Raw genomic sequence first — 19,711 nt, forward strand, 5'->3', positions numbered from 1 at the left:
TGTACCATCATATTTGAAATGCAAGAGAAAGGCCATAATGTGTTATTCCAGCCCAGGTGCAATTTAGATGTTGGCCACTAGATGGCAGCAGTGTATGTGCAAAGTTTTAGACTGATCCAATGAACCATTGTATTTCTGTTCAAAATGTTGTATCAAGACTGCCCAAATGTACCTAATTTGTTTATTTAATAACTTTTCAAGTTCAAAACTATGCACTCTCCTCAAACAATAGCATGGTGTTATTTCACTGTAATAGCTACTGTAAATTGGACAGTGCAGTTAGCTTAAATTCTTGTTAATCTTTCTGACAATATCAGATATGTCTATGTCCTGGGAAATGTTCTTGTTACTTACAACCTCATGCTAATCGCATTAGCCTACGTTAGCTCAACCATCCCGTGGATGGGACACTGATCCCAAAGAAGTAAAAAAAGGTGTAATATAAAAATATGTGTGGTACACATGCAACTTGTTACACTGTGAGCTGAGAACTTGCAGTACTATTACTAGTTTACTTATTATCTTAAAATATAGTAATAGGCATAATAATACCATTGTAATAATGGTTAATGTAAAGGAGACAGTGATTTTAGTTACAGTAAATGTAGTTACTGTAAATTTCATCAACATGTTCTCGGTCTGAATGTTGTTGTCAGACTCTTAGATGTCAGTTAATATACATCTGATATGTAATTAAAGTTATGTTTGATTTAGTTTTGATATGACATAATTGGATGTCATATAATGTATTTCACTGTCACCTCTGTCTCTCTCTCAGTAGGCCAGGGAGTGAGGTTCAGGTGTACTACTCACGCCATCAAAGCTACAGGGACTTCTTTGATGAGTTAAATCGACGAGGCGACACTTTCTACGTGGTGTCCTTTCGCAGGGTGAGTTACCCCATGCATATTTTTATTTGAGATTTTTTTATTTAACCTTTATTTAACTAGGCAAATTCTGATTTACAATGACGGCCTACACCGGCCAAACTCGGACGACGCTGGGCCAGTTGTGCGCCGCCCTATGGGACTCCCAATCACGGCCGGTTGTGATACAGCCTGGATTCGAACCAGGGTGTCTATAATAACGCCTCTAGCACTGAGATGCAGTTCCTTAGACCGCTGTGCCACTCGAGAGCCCCGTATTCCATAGCATTTTCCATAGAAGTAGGCAACAATGTGTCCTTCGGATTGTGACTAATCTCATGGCCAAATGGAGATCTGGTCTGTTTCATGACGCAGTATTGTCATCAGCATGTCTTCAACAGATGAAACTGCTGAGTGGGAAAGAAACAGAATCATAAAGCGGTCATGAAACAATTTTGAAGGGCATATTGAGCATAACCAAGGGTACCAAGTTTCTGTCTTAATTGAAGGCGGAAAGCCCCAACTGAAAAAGCAGATGGTCTTTTGAAGCTTAGGAAATATATTTCCTCTCCTTTTTTTTCTCCTCCCAAATGTTCAAAGAATGTTTAAATAACGTTTACATATTGCTTTACTCATCTCTTATGTATATACTGTATTCTATTCTACTGTATTTCAGTCAATGCCACTCCGACATTGCTCAATCTAATATTTATATATTTCTTAATTCCGTTCTTTTACTTTTAGATTTGTGTGTATTGTTCTTAATTGTTAGATACTACTGCACTGTTGGAACTAGGAACACAAGCATTCCACTACACCCGCAATAACATCTGCTAAATATGTGCATGTGACCAATAAAATGTGATTTGATTTGGAACGCATGAATGAATGAGGCTTGAAAAATGGCTGTGGCTGATTTGAAATATGTACATTGGCACTTCAATCGTCACAAATGAGCATATGTAATGCATTTGTATGTGATTTGTAGCTTTAACAGTGTTCAGTTAATGACTGACCAACTGGCGAGTTTCATTCGTGTGTTTGATGTATAGAATTCTGAGGGGGCACATTCGGTAGGAATTATCTAGAACAATAAAGAAGGTCCTTGAGGCTGTTCTTATTCATTTTATTCTGTGTGGTGTTTTGGCGTAACATGACCGTTTAGGGTTACCGACGGACTCCATTTCTCCTAAGCTATAAGATTGGAATTTCACATTTTTATTTGGTGTAGCCTAACCACAGATAATCTTTTGATTTATTGATTAAGCACATCTTCCTTCCGTCATACACATTTTGACATCTTTTGTCTGGTCAATTCGAATGATGCATCCATTGTACTGACACATCTTTAATACATTTACATTAAAGCAAAAATCAAAAGAACCTGTTTATCGGCAACCTCTGACAGGAAAGTGTATTCGATGACCAAAACGAACATACCTCCATTTTCATAAAAGTTACCACAAACTATGAACTCTGAGACCCCCTAGATCTGTTAGTCCTTCTCCTTTGATAGGTTTCCAGGCATTCCTTTAGACATATCATAGAGGGAAACCTGTAAAGTCTTCTGAGGCTTCGTAAAAGTATTCTCATGACGCTAATCGGCTCAATCCCTTCTTAGTTCTGCCTCGGTTACACTGAGAAGGCTTTCATTGTCATTCTCAACCAGAAGGACTGACTGTCTTATTCCATTGCACCCCTAACCCCCCCCCCCCCCATATTCAATTAGCCATCTATTCAGAAAGTCTTAGGTCTGATTTGCAACGTTATTCCAACCTGATGACTGCTCAGGAGAGTTAGCAGGGACCATTCTCTCTGATGGCCTGCCAACGTCTGTTTTGTGAGAACCTGAGAGTGAGAGAAACAGGCAGAGAGAGAGAAGGAAAGTGAACTCTGATCACAATCTCTCCATTTGGACCATCAACTCCCAGGGGCCCCTCTTTAGCTCTTTTGTGTGCCCGTCAGCTCTGCTATCTGAGGGTCCTTTATCCAAGGACCAAATATGTTTCCCGAAGGCCCTGTTTACCGAGCCCCAATGGAGACATCAACCCACCCACCGCCTGCCTTCAGACCTGCCTACATCATTCAGACCGAATAAGAGACTCTTATACAATTTTTGGGTATCATGGCGTCAATGGAAACCGCTTGCTGGCAAACCAAGTATGCTCCTTTCCAGTAGTTACTGTACATAAGCTGTACATTGAGCTGTTGTCAATGAGTCAAACCCTCCACACTTTGCCGATCTTAAAGGAACATATCTACATTTGAATATGTTTTACTACAAAAAAATAGAAACACACCATTTTCACATATGTTGGGGTGGTGCTGGAGATGATGAATACGAAGTTCAACATGTGTGAAATGTTTCTTTTTTTAAGGGAGTGTCACGTATTTACAGTAACTGGATGAATGGCACTCTGCAAACAAGAGTTGTGACATTATTTGATGTGGCTGCCGGCTTCTGTACGATCTGTGCTTCTAGCCTTGAAATGGGTAATTCAGCCAGCCATGGAGTCCTACCAGTAGACAAGAATGTACAGTAGAGGAGGGAGGAAGGGAGGGAGGGAGGGAGGGAGTGACTGCACAGCTGCAGTCGGCTCTCCTAAGCCTCAGCCCTCTCTCTGGCCTGATGGAATGAACAGAGCAGCTTCTGATTTCATTGGCCTGTCCCAAAGCGCACGCCACAACGCAAGTGATGGAAAGAGCAGAACACTAACTTGATGCACATGGGTAGACCTGGGCTGCTGTGGGAAGGAAAAGCAGAACCAAAGGTTTTGTAGGGGAATGTGATTATCAGGAATATATACATACCTACACTGCCTGAATCACTTTTGTTGAGGATAATTGGCTCACTGGGGTACTATGCTAAAGTCAAAAGATGTTTTTGAACAAAATGGTAGAATTATTTTCCTTCTCTTTTTTTTCTTCTTCAAAACTCATGGAAACGTGTGGTCTCATAGAGTTCAGACCTAGCCGCTATTACAACCTCTGCCAAAGAGTCGAATGGCAGGCCTACTGTATCCCCATGAAGACAGCTAGCATGTGTCCTTTTGAAGACTTCTAGCATGAGCCCTTGAAGCACTAACACAGCAATGATCAATCGTCTTTCATTCTCCTGAAGGTGGCTGTTGATAGGCTCTATTTGTATTTATTAAGGATCTCCATTAGCCTACTCTTCCTGGGGTCCAGCAACATTAAGGCAGTTACAGTTGAAGTAGGAAGTTTACATACACCTTAGCCAAATACATTTAAACTCAGTTTTTCACAATTCCTGACATTTAATCCTAGTAAAAATTCCCTGTCTTACGTCAGTTAGGATCACCACTTTATTTTAAGAATGTGAAATGTCAGAATAATAGTAGAGAGAATTATTTATTTCAGCTTTTATTTCTTTTGTCACATTCCCAGTGGGTCAGAACTTTACATACACTCAATTAGTATTTGGTAGCATTGCCTTTAAATTGTTTAACTTGGGTCAAATGTTTCGGGTAGCCTTCCACAAGCTTCCCACAATAAGTTGGGCGAATTTTGGCCCATTCCTCCTGACAGAGCTGATGTAACTGAGTCAGGTTTGTAGGCCTCCTTGCTCACACACACTTTTTCAGTTCTGGCAACCAATTTTCTATAGGATTGAGGTCAAGGCTTTGTGATGGCCACTCCAATACCTTGACTTTGTTGTCCTTAAGCCATTTTGCCACAACTTTGGAAGTATGCTTGGGGTCATTGTCCATTTGGAAGACCCATTTGCTACCGAGCTTTAACTTCCTGACTGATGTCTTGAGATGTTGCTTCAATATATCTACATAATTGTCCTTCCTCATGATGCCATCTATTTTGTGAAGTGCACCAGTCCCTCCTGCAGCAAAGCACCCCCACAACACGATGCTACCTCCCTCGTGCTTCATGGTTGGGATGGTGTTCTTCGGCTTGCAAGCCTCTCCCTTTTTCCTCCAAACATAACGATGGCCATTATGGCCAAACAGTTCTATTTTTGTTTCATCAGACCAAAGGACATTTCTCCGAAAAGTACGATCTTTGTCCCCATGTGCAGTTGCAAACCGTAGCCTGGCTTTTTTAAGGCGGTTTTGGAGCAGTGGCTTCTTCCTTGCTGAGCGGCCTTTCAGGTTATGTTGATATAGGACTTGTTTTACTGTGGCTATAGATACTTTTGTATCTTTCCTCCAGCATCTTCACAAAGTCTTTTGCTGTTGTTCTGGGATTGATTTGCACTTTTCACACCAAAGTACATTCATCTCTAGGAGACAGAACACTTCTCCTTCCTGAGCGGTATGACGGCTGCGTGGTCCCATGGTGTTTATACTTGTGTACTATTGTTTATACAGATGAACGTGGTACCTTCAGGTGTTTGGAAATTGCTCCCAAGGAGGAACCAGACTTGTGGAGGTCTACAATTGTATTTCTGAGGTCTTGGCTGATTTCTTTTGATTTTCCCATGATGTCAAGCAAAGAGGCACTGAGTTTGAAGGTAGGCCTTGAAATACATCCACACCTTCAATTGACTCAAATGATGTCAATTAGTCTATCAGAAGCTTCTAAAGCCATGACATCATTTATGGAATTTTCCAAGCTGTTTAAAGGCACAGTCAACTTTGTGTATGTAAACTTCTGACCCACTGGAATTGTGATACAGTAAATTATAAGTGAAATAATATGTCTGTAAACAGTTGTTGGAAAAATTACTTGTGTCATGCACAAAGTAGATATCCTAACCGACTTGCCAAAACTATAGTTTGTTAACAAGAAATTTGTGGAGTGGTTGAAAAACGAGTTTTAATGACTGCAATGTATGTAAACCTCCGACTTCAACTGTATATACAATCAAAATGACATTACGTTTCCTGACACTTTTCATAACACATTAAGTGTGTTCCCCCAAGCCACTGCTCTACTACCACATATCTACAATACAAAATCCGTGTGTGTGTGTTATCACGTGTGCCTGTGTGTGTTGTGAATACCCAATGGGGAACAGTGCCTGGTGTGTGTTTTTCACTAAGCTCCTTACTTCTGTCAGCTTCTTAGAACTGGTGTTGTTTCAAGGGCTGGATCAGAACCAGAGTCTCAGTCTATTTCAAGTGCAGTTGACCCTGGCTTCCATGTCTTCTCAATGTTAATTTCCACCTACTTACACTGTTATTTAGACGCTGTATTGTGCTGATCCGGGCCATTCCGTACTGGCGCCGATATTTTACTCAGAAGCAGACCAATCATGTAGCTAGTTACATTTAGCAGATGATAACATTTATGTTAGCCATCTATGTCCATCTGAGGTAAAGTCATATGTACTCCCCAGAGTAGCAGCTGGCTTCAAAACAAAATATTTACCTCAGTGCCGTCACTCTAGTCTACTGTAAACATATATTTTTTTAGGCTTTTGTGTCTTTTGATATGTTAACTAGTCCTTGGGAGCTCTAACTTCAATGATCCTAATTGACCCCGTAGCTCTTCAGTCTATAGACCTACTTTACTGTGTATATATATATATATATATATATATATATATATATCTTTTCTACATCAGTGAGCTTCAGGCTGAAGTTCCTAGTTTTTCCATGACTTCTTCTCGCAGGAACAGCTCTGTTTTAACTCTTTAAAATCTTTTCAAATACTTTAGCTGGGCTTGATTGAGTTTGCCTGCCCCAATAGAACCAATGGAATAGTCGCAAACTGCAGAACCGACCCACCTGGCACTGCAGGAAGGCTAAATCAAACACAGAAGGACAGTGGTCTCTCAACCATGCATGGGTCTCCTCTCCCAGACCACCGATGTTTAACAGGACTTTGAATTACTGTGTTTATGCCTCTAATAAAGTATAGGGTTCTATGGAGGGAACCTAGATGACTAGCTGATCAGACAGCATGTAGATGCATTTGATCTCTGCCAACTTAATAAAAATGGAGGAAAAGTAGCCTTGGTTTGTGTCAAGAAATGACTGTCTCTGATATGGTCTGGGTTTTAATGGCCATGTGCTTGATTTGTGATTATTTCTTTGAACAATGGATGGCTTGTCTAGCTAATGTGCCCATCATTGATTATTTTCATAGAGCCCCAGCTGTCTACTTTTAAAATACATTTACAACCACATCATTCTCCTGTTCTTTTTACGTGTATGTCACAACCTGCTGTCCAGGTGTCAACGCTGTAGTTAACTACTGTTTTTGGCCTGTCTCTTCAAACAATGACTGTCTTTACACCCCAAACTGTGAAAACATTATACAGTCAAAGGTATGGTCAGAGGTCAATGTATGTTGAGATTTATTGGCCTTAAGTTCTCTTTAGGATGTATTTTTGTGAATTCCGTACCTCTTGTGCCTTGTGGGGTTCATGGTGCGTGCACTTCAGAGTTATGGCCGCAGTGGCCACGGAAGGGTCTGGATGTCTCTGGTCTGTTATTACATGTATTTTTTTCTTGTTGTCAGCCTATAGGTGGACAGACAGTGGCTTGAGGCATTGTTTGGGTTGTAGTCACTCCCCTTGACCATGGCACCCATGACTGTAAATTATGTACATTTATTGATATCAGGTCGCCCTTGGGAAATAGTTATTCTGACGTCAGTGGGACTACATACAGTACCAGTCAAAAGTTTGGACACACCTACTCATTCAAGGGTTTTTCTTTATTTTTACTATTTTCTACATTGTATAATAATAGTAAATACATCAAAACTATGAAATAACACATATGGATTCATGTAGTAGCCAAAAAAGTGTTAAACACGTCAAAATATATTTTATATTTGAGATTCTTCAAAGTAGCCACCCTTTGCCTTGATAGCTTTCCACACTCTTGGCATTCTCTCAACCAGCTTCATGAGGTAGTCACCTGGAATGCATTTCAATTAACAGGTGTGCCTTGTTAAGAGTTCATTTGTGGAATTTCTTTCCTTAATGTGTTTGAGCCAATCAGTTGTGTTGTGACAAGGTAGGGGTGGTATACAGAAGCTAGCCCTATTTGGTTAAAGACCAAGTCCATATTATGGCAAGAACAGCTCAAATAAGCATAGAGAAAAGACAGTCCATCATTACTTTAAGAAATTAAGGCCAGTCAATCCGGAAAGATTGAAGGGTAGTCGCAAAAACCATCAAGCGCTATGATGAAACTGGCTCGCATGCAGACCGCCACAGGAAGCAAGACCCAGAGTCACCTCTGCTGCAGAGGATAAGTTCATTAGAGTTACCAGCCTCAGAAATTGCATTCCAAATAAATGCTTCACAGAGTGCAAGTAACAGACACATCTCAACATCAAGTGTTCAGAGGAGACTGTGTGAATCAGGCCTTCATGGTTGAATTGCTGCAAAGAAACCATTACTAAAGAACACCAATAAGAAGAAGAGACTTGCTTGGGCCAACAATCACGAGCAATGGACATTAGACCGTCTTTTTGGTCTGATGAGTCCAAATGTGAGATTTTTGGTTCCAACCGCCATGTCTTTGTGAGACGCGGAGTAGGTGAACGGATGATCTCTGCATATGTGGTTCCCACCGTGAAGCATGGAGGAGGAGGTGTGATGGTCCTTTGCTGGTGACACTGTCAGTGATTTATTTAGAATTCAAGGCACACTTAACCAGCATGGCTACCACAGCATTTTGCAGCGATATGCCATCCCATCTGGTTTGCCCTTAGTGGGACTGTCATTTGTTTTTCAACAGGACAATTACCCAACACACCTCCAGGCTGTGTAAGGGCTATTTGACCAAGAAAGAGAGTGATAGAGTGCTGCATCAGATGACCTGGCCTCCACAATCACCCAACCTCAACCCAATTGCAATGGTTTGGGGTCAATTGGACCTCAGAGTGAAGGAAAAGCAGCCAACAAGTGCTCAGCATATGTGGAAACTCCTTCAAGACTGTTTGAAAAGCATTCCTCATGAAGTTGGTTGAGAGAATGCCAAGAGTGTGCAGAGCTGTCATCAAGGCAAAGGTTGGCTACTTTGAAGAATCTAAAATCTACAATATATTTTGATTTGTTTAACACTTTTTTGGTTACTACCAGTGGTGGAAAAAGTACCCTATTTTCATACTTGAGTAAAAGTAGAGATACCTTTTTAATAGAAAGTTACTCAAGTAAAAGTGAAAGTCACCCAGTAAAATACTACTTCAGTAAAAGTCTAAAAGAATTTGGTTTTAAATATACTTAAGTATCAAAAGTAAATTGAATAGCTAAATTATACTTAAGTATCAAAGTAGAAGTATGAATAATTTCAAATTCCTTATATTATTAACCAAAGCAGACAGCACCATTTTCTTGTTTTTATGTATGTATTGTCAGGGGCAACACTCAGACATTATTTACAAAAGATGCAATTGTGTTTAGTGAACCTGCAAGGCCAACAGGAGTAGGGACGACCACGTCTTCTTTTGATAAGTGCGTGAATTTGACACTTCCTGTCCTGCTAAGCATTCAAAATGTAACAAGTACTTGTGGTTGTCAGGGAAAATGTATGGAGTAAAAAGTACAATATTTTATTTAGGAATGTAGTGAAGTAAAAGTTGTCATAAATAGTAAAGTACAAATACCCCCCCCCAAATACTTAAGTAGTACTTTTAAAGTATTTTTTACTTAAGTACTTTACGCCACTGGTTACTACATGATTCCATGTGTTATTTCATAGTTTTGATGTCTTCACTATTATTCTATAATGTAGAAAATAGTAAAAATTAAGAAAAACCCTTGAATGAGTCTGTGTGTCCAAACTTTTGACTGGTACTGTAGTTAAATAAAGGTTAAATGAAATTGAGTCCACATGCATTGTCCTACTGGGATTTGAAAGAGAAAATCCGCCCTGAACAGCACAACATCTCTACTGTCAAATGTATCTCCTTATTGTCTAAAGACTAGGTCAACTCTTGAGTAATGACTCACTGCATTCACTCTCTAATCCCCCATTCTCTCTCTGTTTCTTTAGGATCACCTTCTGCTCCCTGCAACCAACCACAGCAAGGGGAGCAGGCCAAAGATGTCCTTGGTGTTACCAGCTATTAATGTGAACGGTAAGGACCAGTAGACAATGTAAACTGAGCAACAGCATGCCAAATATCAATTCTAAGGAAGTTTATTGTACGTTTTAGAGCAGAGCTTTCACGTAATCAGAAGCCACGGCCAATTTACACCTCCACCTACCCACAGTGTATAAACAGAAAACCTACGCTCACTGTAACTATAGTCATTAGTTTAGTGAAAGCTTGAACCAGCTTCAACAACTGATTGTTATTGTGGTGGATGAATACTCACACACTTTTTCTTCTAGTCTTGAAAGCTTTCCTCTGTATTTACTTCCTATTGATTCAGTAACAGAAATTGCTTTCATGTGTAAGCTAAGCTCTTTTTATTTCTGGCATGTGCAATGAGTTAGGCTATTTTGCTGAGGGGAATTGTATTGGTCTGTTGGTGTCCCTTCTACCCTGAAGAAACAGAAAGGAAGTGGGATACAGATGATAGCAGAACACTGTTGTGTTTTCCATGCCCTTTTAAGGAAATAATATATAGTTCCTGGAGTTCAGAGACAGTACTGTATAGGACATTTTTCTTTTCTAATCTTAGGTGATTTACTGTCTCTCCAGTGACCGGGTAGGGTTAAGTTTCAGAGAAGTGCTTGAAAATATGTGTCAGATTTTACTAGGTCATGGGGCTCCCCGTTGAACTTACTCACCCCCCTTTGTTTGGGTTTTGTCCCCTCAGGCTTCAGAATGTTTTTTTTTGTGTGTGCAGTTATGATTAATTATTGATACATTTTATAGGTCTGTATTTTAAGCTTCTAAGTATTGCGATAATATGTACTATGATTAGCATTCAAACGTTTTGTTAAGGTGTATAAAATGTGAAAATTCCAAATTAGAAAACAACCACTGCACTTGAGTCGCATAGCGTCTGAGGTTTCCGATGTACAGTTTCTCATAGAAACTCTATGCTCAGCAGTAAGTGCTGTGAGACCACTGTGCTTTGGATCTATTATCATGGTTCATCCATTCTGTCTCTCAGAGCTCAGCCCTTACAGACAGGGGCCTCCGGCCAAAAGAAAACCTTTCTCCTTGGAGTCCTCTGGGGAACGGCTGCCCTCAATCCAGGAGCCCCACCATCATGGCCAACAGCCAGGCTCTTGTGAACATACGTTAGTGCGTCTCGGAGGCCCCTTGGTACAGAGCACTGCAGAGGCCTGTCTTACCCTCTTTACACTCTTAATGGTCTGAAACTTTCCATGACCTGTTTTCTGAGTCGTATGGATCAACTTTGTTATGCAGCTGTGCATCATCTCACAAAACAGAACTGTACGCGGACTGCTTGTTGGGTGCTTATATTTGTCCTATTTCACACATGTACACGTGTGTATTAATACGCATGTGTATGTTGGAAATGTTTTTTTTTTTGTTGCATATCCCAACTGAGACAATCTCGGAGAGGTCACGGCCAGGGTCAGCAAACATCAACAACGGCCACCCTGGAGCAATTAGGGTTAAGTGCCTTGCTCAAGCTCAAACTGATTTTTCACCTTGACGGCTCGGTGATTCAAACAAGCAACCTTTCGGTTACTGGCCCAACGCTCTAACTGCTAAGCTGCCTGCCGCCCTGTTGTGTACCTTCAGCACCCTCTATCCATACTCCCTCAATATATATATATATATATTTATTTATCTTGTTCTCTCTCATATATATCTATATCTATCTATCCGGCCAAATATTTTTTTTTCTCTTGTTCTCACACTCTTTCTCCTACTTTCAGTTTTTTTGGGACGTGCAGAAGTGGATGCCAGAGAGGAATTTGTTTGATGTGCTTATGGCTTTGTTGAAAGGATATCTTATGCTTATTGCATATCATTAGGTAATATCCTTGGAGAGGCACAGAGGTGTCTGCATATACAGTGCATTCGGAAAGTATTCAGACCTTGTTACGTACGCCTCTTGGAGGAGGGAACGCAACACCCCGCTACATCTCAACTCCCCGTGGAGTGAAAAAGTATGTGATCGTAGGTGCGGGGAAGGACGACAGAGGCAGAGAAAAATACAGTTTACACGGTAATGTGGGGAAAGGGGTCTGGACGGAACCAAAGCAAATAAAGTAAAAATGAAAGAGTCCCCTCTCCTGCCTTCCCACTTCTTACCTAACCTTTAGCACCAACTGGCGCACTAACCAAAATACAGGTGGTGGTCCGCCCAGGTCTTACCTAGTATGCATAGACAGATTAAATACTACGGGTCATGTATGCCCGCAGGCCTCTTGCCTAAACACTCCCAAGGTGCGTTCTCCTTCCCCTCCTAGGAACAAATGAAACAGAATAATTGACCAATACTTTAAGTGAACAATTTCAATAACCAAAAACACTAAGTCATATTGGCATACACATACCTCTGAAGGAGCGGCTACAAAATAATATCAACAAAACTTTCACTGACCAACAACCAACACAGGACATAAAAGAAGCTCTCCCCCCGGACGAAGGAACAGTGGCTTTTATCAAGCTGGAGAAGGAGTTGGTAATGAAGAGACAGCTGTTTCCCCTGACGAGAGGGAGGGGTCAGAGCTTCAATCAGCGATGGGGCCGACCAATCAGCTGCTTTAGGATTCCAGGAAGCCATTTCCTGAAATACACACACATACAAACCAACAACAACACAGAAACTGGAGAACGTAACAGACCCCTTGACTTTTTCCACATTTTGTTACGTTACAGCCTTATTCTAAAATGGATAATATACACTGCTCAAAAAAATAAAGGGAACACTTAAACAACACAATGTAACTTCAAGTCAATCACACTTCTGTGAAATCAAACTGTCCACTTAGGAAGCAACACTGATTGACAATAAATTTCACATGCTGTTGTGCAAATGGAATAGACAACAGGTGGAAATTATAGGCAATTAGCAAGACACCCCCAATAAAGGAGTGGAGGTGTGGACCACAGACCACTTCTCAGTTCCTATGCTTCCTGGCTGATGTTTTGGTCACTTTTGAATGCTGGCGGTGCTTTCACTCTAGTGGTAGCATGAGACGGAGTCTACAACCCACACAAGTGGCTCAGGTAGTGCAGCTCATCCAGGATGGCACATCAATGCGAGCTGTGGCAAGAAGGTTTGCTGTGTCTGTCAGCGTAGTATCCAGAGCATGGAGGTGCTACCAGGAGACAGGCCAGTACATCAGGAGACGTGGAGGAGGCCGTAGGAGGGCAACAACCCAGCAGCAGGACCACTACCTCCGCCTTTGTGCAAGGAGGAGCAGGAGGAGCACTGCCAGAGCCCTGCAAAATGACCTCCAGCAGGCCACAAATGTGCATGTGTCTGCTCAAACGGTCAGAAACAGACTCCATGAGGGTGGTATGAGGGCCCGACATCCACAGGTGGGGGTTGTGCTTACAGCCCAACACCGTGCAGGACGTTTGGCATTTGCCAGAGAACACCAAGATTGGCAAATTCGCCACTGGCGCCCTGTGCTCTTCACAGATGAAAGCAGGTTCACACTGAGCACATGTGACAGACGTGACAGAGTCTGGAGACGCCGTGGAGAACGTTCTGCTGCCTGCAACATCCTCCAGCATGACCGGTTTGGCGGTGGGTCAGTCATGGTGTGGGGTGGCATTTCTTTGGGGGGCCACACAGCCCTCCATTTGCTCGCCAGAGGTAGCCTGACTGCCATTAGGTACCGAGATGAGATCCTCAGACCCCTTGTGAGACCATATGCTGGTGCGGTTGGCCCTGGGTTCCTCCTAATGCAAGACAATGCTAGACCTCATGTGGCTGGAGTGTGTCAGCAGTTCCTGCAAGAGGAAGGCATTGATGCTATGGACTGGCCCGCCCGTTCCCCAGATCTGAATCCAATTGAGCACATCTGGGACATCATGTCTCGCTCCATCCACCAACGCCACGTTGCACCACAGACTGTCCAGGAGTTGGCGGATGCTTTAGTCCAGGTCTGGGAGGAGATCCCTCAGGAGACCATCCGCCACCTCATCAAGAGCATGCCCAGGCGTTGTAGGGAGGTCATACACACTACTGAGCCTCATTTTGACTTGTTTTAAGGACATTACATCAAAGTTGGATCAGCCTGTAGTTTGGTTTTTCACTTTAATTTTGAGTGTGACTCCAAATCCAGACCTCCATGGGTTGATAAATTGGATTTCCATTGATAATTTTTGTGTGATTTTGTTGTCAGCACATTCAACTATGTAAAGAAAAAAGTATTTAATAAGATTATTTCATTCATTCAGATCTAGGATGTGTTATTTTAGTGTTCCCTTTATTTTTTTGAGCAGTCTTTTTTTTTACCCCCATCAAACTACACACAATACCCCATAATGACAAAGCAAAAACAGTTTTTTTGAAATTGTTACAGATTTATGAAGAAAAAAAAACTGATATTACATTTACATAAGTATTCAGACCCTTTACTCAGTTCTTTTGTTGAAGCACTTTTAGCAGCGATTACAGTCTCAAATCTTCTTGGGTATGATTCTACAAGCTTTGCACACCTGTATTTGTGGAGTTTCTCCCATTCTTCTCTGCAGATCCTCTCAAGCTCTGTCAGGTTGGATGGGGAGTATCGCTGCACAGCTATTTTCAGGTCTCTCCAGAGATGTTCAATCGGGTTCAATTCCGGGCTCTGGCTGGGCCACTCAAGGACATTCAGAGACTTGTCCCGAAGCCACTCCTGCGTTGTTTTGTCTGTGTCCGTAGGGTCATTGTCCTGTCTGTGTGCTTAGGGTCATTGTCCTGTTGAAGGTGAACCTTTGACCCCAGTCTGAGGTCCTGAGCGCTCTGGAGCAGGTTTTCATCAAGGATCTCTCTGTACTTTGCTCTGTTCATCTTTCCCTCGATACTGACTAGTCTCCCAGTCCCTGCCGCTGAAAAACATCCCCACAGCATGAAGCTGCTACCACCATGCTTCACCGTAGGGATGGTTCCAGGTTTCCTCCAGATGTGATGCTTGGTATTCAGGCCAAATAGTTCAGTCTTGGTTTCATCAGACCAGAGAGTCTTGTTTTTCATGGTCTAAGAGTCCTTTTAGGTGCCTTTTGGTAAACTCCAAGCGGGTTATCATGTGGCTTTTACTGAGGAGTGGCTTCCGTCTGGCCACGTCTGGCTTCCGTCTGGCTTCCGTCTACCATAAAGGCCTGATTGGTAGAGTGCTGGAGAGATGGTTGTCCTTCTGGAAGGTTTTCATCTCCATAGAGGAACTCTGGAGCTCTGTCAAGGTGACCATTGGGTTCGTGGTTACCTCCCTGACCAAGGCCCTTCTCACCCGATTGCTCAGTTTGGCCAGGTGGTCAGCTCTAGGAAGAGTCTTGGTGGTTCCAAACTTCTTCCATTTAAGAATGATGGAGGCCACTGTGTTCTTGGGAACCTTCAATGCTGCAGACATTTTTTAGTACCCTTTCCCAGATCTATACCTCGACACAATCCTGACTCGGAGGACTACGGACAATTCCTTCAAGCTCATGGCTTGGTTTTTTGTTTTGACATTCACTGTCAACTGTGGGACCTTATATAGACAGGTGTGTGCTTTTCCAATCATGTCCAATCATTTGAATTTGCCACAGGTGGACTCCAAGTTGTAGAAACATCTTAAGGATGATCAATGGAAACAGGATACACCTGAGCTCAATTTCGAGTCTCATAGCAAAGGGCCTGAATACTTATGTAAATAAGGTATTTCTGTTTTTTATTTTTAATACATTTGCAAAAAAAAAAATTACATGTTTTGCTTTGTCATTATGGGGTATTGTGTGTAGATTGATTGAATTAAATATTTTCCTCATCAATTTTAGAATAAGGCTGTAATGTAACAATGTGGAAAAAGTCAAGGGGTCTGAATACTTTCCGAATGCACTGTAATTGCCAGATGATTGTAACGGTAGGTTGTAATTTGCCCCAGCCATAGAGTGTGGTTGTTTAGAAAGACCCCCTTTTGCCATAAATAGCTTCCATCTGTAGAAATGTCTTTGATATTCCTTACTACTCTAATAAAACAGTGGATTTGTCCTCCGAATCACTCTTCGGGTCTGCAACATACTGTGCAAAAATGCCAGTTGGCCTTTTGGGTAACCTTATCATAACCAATATTGGCCTCAGTTGAAGGGACTGCATGGTATGTGAAGGATAATGAAGGGCAATTGAGTATTTTCCCTCATGATTTGAAATAAGCCACTTCACTTTGCCGTGTTAACGGGCCAACGTATTTTATCATGTTAACATGGTTAAGTTTCTGGTTGGTCTCACCCAAAGACCCATCTCACCGAGTAACCCCAAAGGGAAACTGGATGGGGAGCTGACAGAAAGGGATTTTTGGGGAGTGAGATGAGGGGCTTGTGGGCTGACTCCAATTAGTAGACCTGCATGGTCTGTATCAGCAAGGGAGATATTTAGAATGAGCTATGCACAGGTAAAGTCTAGCAATATACAGGTGTGCCATTTGGAATTAGGTATGGTCTGTATGAATACACACATATGGCATTTGGAATTAGGTATGGTCTTGTCCAGTCTATCAATATACAGAGGTGCCATTTGGAAATTTGCTGTAGTCTGATATGGTCTGTATCGGGTTGGAACCTAAATGATTTTCCAACCGCTTACTTTTTGCATTCGATTCCACTGTTCCGACCTGCAAAATAAAGTTCTGTACCGGTTCAAACCCCCCCAAAAACATGCCGGATTATATCGTTCCTTTCTGTTCCTTTTTTAAGGACGACAGTAGATTACTTCACCAATCAGTGCGGATAGAGCAGTTTGTGGCGGGCACGCTATAGTTGTTTTCATGCGTAACGGACAGACAAGTGTAAGACGCGACATTTTTCAGGTGGGGAGCGCGTGAGAGAGGGTGGAGGTGGCTTGGCTTGAAGTGCTGGGCATCTTGTTATGACCTGCATGATCTGAATTAGGCCCACAGAATTATACCTATGGAGGAACTTTGAATGTCTTTGAACTTCTGAGAGTTGGCTTAATGTTTGACCAGGGCAAGATGGCTAGCTAGCTAACAAGCTGGTGTGTGCAGAGCGGCACCACAATTTAAAAACACGTCAGAACGTTTTGTAAGGAAATACATCCAGTGTGAAACGTTATAAGTATAGTATCCTTAACTAGCATTGAAAAAATGTATCCAAGTTAACATCTCTCCTTAATTTCTGAATCGCGCTTGTAACGTATTGTAGGCTACAGTAGCCTATGCTTCAGAGGGGCAGGTAGCCGACACGCGCACATACACTGGCAAAGATTTGCAGCTGGCAGGCAGACACTGGAATATGTTTCTGAGTGACAGTGAGAGCTTTGCATAGGCTCTTTGTTTGTTGCGCTTTTTTGTGGTACTGAAAAAAATGCCCAGAAGTAAAAGAATGTTAATAAATGATTACCATGCTTTTAACATAACAGTTCTGTTTCGGAACAGTATCTATCACTTTCGTTCCCGGTTCAGATTTTGCCCCTCGAAAAATTGTATTTTCCGTTTTTTGCTTCTGTTCCTTAACCCGGTTCCAAACTTAGGTTTGTATCAATACACAGGTGTGCCATTTGGAATTAGCTGGGCTCCTGGTCTGTATCAATATACAGGTGTGGCATTTGGAATTAGCTGGGCTCCTGGTCTGTATCAATATACAGGTGTGGCATTTGGAATAATAATCTGTCTCCCAAACAATTGAACACCTTAAAACTGTCATCTAGAGACAATGCAGGCATTCAAAAACTCTGATTCAGTGCACAAAAATACTGTCTGTCAGATTCAGCACTCTTGAAAAAGAACACTAACAAAATAACGTGTTAAATTCAATGTAATTTAATGTACACGCATATTTATCTCACTTTATTGGGTAATATTTTTTATATAGTGGATTGTCTCATGCATGCCGGCATGCATTTGACAGTCATGGTTTTCTCTGCCGAGTGAGCATCTCTTTTCTCTATCTCAATCAGACATTCAGACCACAAACGGAAGGACCATCCAAATCAGCTGTATTCTTATCATCAAATTTATATTGTAAACTGGGCGGTTTGAGCCCTGAATTCTGATTGGCTGAAGGCTGTGGTATATCAGACCGTATATCACAGGTATGACAAAACCATTGAGTTTTACTGCTCTAATTACATTGGTAACCAGTTTATAATAGCAATAAGGCACCTCTGGGATTTGTGATATATGGCCAATATACCACAGCTAAGGGCGGTGTCCAGGCACTCCACGTTGCGTCGGACATAAGAACATCCCTTAGCCCTGGTATATTGATAATATACCACACCTCCTCTGGCCTTATTGCTTAAGTAGAAAACACCTACATACTTCCCTCGCACGACAGCACCACGTGTCCGCAAAATGCACCGGTTGCATAACCTTTCCGATGTCATTTCCGTATGCATTAATCAAATTTTAGATCCAAAACCTGATCCCTCCATGTGCTAGTAAATTCCTCCCGCTGGCTAAGCCACATGGACCTGGCCGTTCCGGTGGTTGTGTGGCTGATGGCTTCAGCAGGTGTTCTTCTAGGAGCCGGGGCTCACCCTGCAGCAGTAATGCAGGCTCCTCAGCCACCTGACGCCAGACAGGGTCTCCGAGAGACGGCGGTGAGCCAGATAATGACTGTTGTGTTTGGGATCTAGAGTACAAAGAGGACAGACTTTTTGGGATGGGATCCTTATGGAGAGACAGTATAATGGGATCTTGTCAGGAGATCCTCTCAAATGGCCTATACAGTGAAACTCAAATTCCAAACATTAGATGTCTGCTAAAAAGTGCTGATGGTGCTAAGGCTTGTATTACATAAAACTTCAGATGTGGCTTCTGACTGTTGAGGCATCTAGATTCCAGACAACTGAATATAAATCAATGAAGGGTTTTGATTTTCATTATAATCATATTTTTGACTTATCGTGTTCCATTACAGACTCTGTCATCAAGGACGACACATTTGAGATGATGATGCAGATTGACTGTGAGGTCATGGACACCAAGATCCTCCACATCAAAACCTCCAGCATCCCAGAGATCCTACGCGCCAACACCACTGACTTCCAATCCACCCATGCCAACGGAAAGGCATCAGCGTCGGTTGGTGTTCTATCAGACTCTGCCTGAAATTGGCCTTACCTAAAAGGCCTGGCAATCTAAAAACCTATCATTTTACCAACCTTTTGGTGTATTTAATAAACTGTGTCAAAAAAATGTAGCCTTGTCTTCCTCTCTGGAAATGTTTAGCATCAGATTCGCACATCCTCTGTCTTCCACATTCCACAAGTCCCTGTGCCTCAGATGTTCCAAATGTTTTAAGACTTATTAAGAAGTTGTCCAGCAACTGTTTACTTCCATATTGCTTGGTTTAGAGCGTCTGGTTCATGTTAAATGGACAGAATGCCAATGCAGGCATCTACTGTAGGTATTTTGGTAGAATAAATAGTGGACTTAAAGTTGAACCCATTGGTAACCTTCACTGTCTTGACCCTACTGCTATAGCATTCTTTTAGATGAGCAAAAATTGAACTAAATTGAAAATAGCTTAATACAAACATTAATTGATTCTGGACCCTATTGATGGAATTAAGCCATGTTAACAAGATATATTGCACATATTTAAAAGTGAATAGACCTATCCTGTGGTATTTTGCTTGCTGCTTTTTAAAGCCATGTTGGTGAGTGAGCAAAATGAGACATTCTAACAATTATACGCAAGACTCATTTGTATATATCATACAAACATCAGCCATTATTTGAAATGTGTAAAATGAGGATGTAATAATGACTTAATTTTCTTTGAGTTGCTTAAAGGTTTGTCATGGTATTTGCAGTACCTTTAAAGGGGTTTTCTGAAATAAAACCATGGACAGTAACAAGTCCTAATATTGATGACTTGTT

At 41.8% G+C, this 19,711-nt stretch overlaps 1 protein-coding gene across 5 annotated transcripts in view; it reads left to right on the forward strand.

The window, feature by feature from the left end:
* LOC115156794 (cyclic AMP-dependent transcription factor ATF-6 alpha) overlaps positions 1 to 19,702 on the forward strand; it is a 45,849-nt gene extending 26,147 nt beyond the window's left edge. For 4 of the 5 annotated variants that reach the window (XM_029704481.1, XM_029704484.1, XM_029704479.1 and 1 more), the window contains exons 14-16: positions 779 to 890; positions 9,797 to 9,881; positions 18,747 to 19,702. In XM_029704481.1, coding sequence (XP_029560341.1) covers positions 779 to 890; positions 9,797 to 9,881; positions 18,747 to 18,937 — 388 coding nt within the window. In that variant the 3' untranslated portion in view covers positions 18,938 to 19,702. The remainder of the gene's footprint in view (positions 1 to 778; positions 891 to 9,796; positions 9,882 to 18,746) is intronic. The other variant, XM_029704483.1, reaches the window with a different exon arrangement.
* Positions 19,703 to 19,711: the final 9 nt, after the last annotated feature.

The sequence above is a fragment of the Salmo trutta genome, chromosome 21 (genome assembly GCF_901001165.1).
Source record: "Salmo trutta chromosome 21, fSalTru1.1, whole genome shotgun sequence".
Taxonomy (NCBI): domain Eukaryota; kingdom Metazoa; phylum Chordata; class Actinopteri; order Salmoniformes; family Salmonidae; genus Salmo; species Salmo trutta.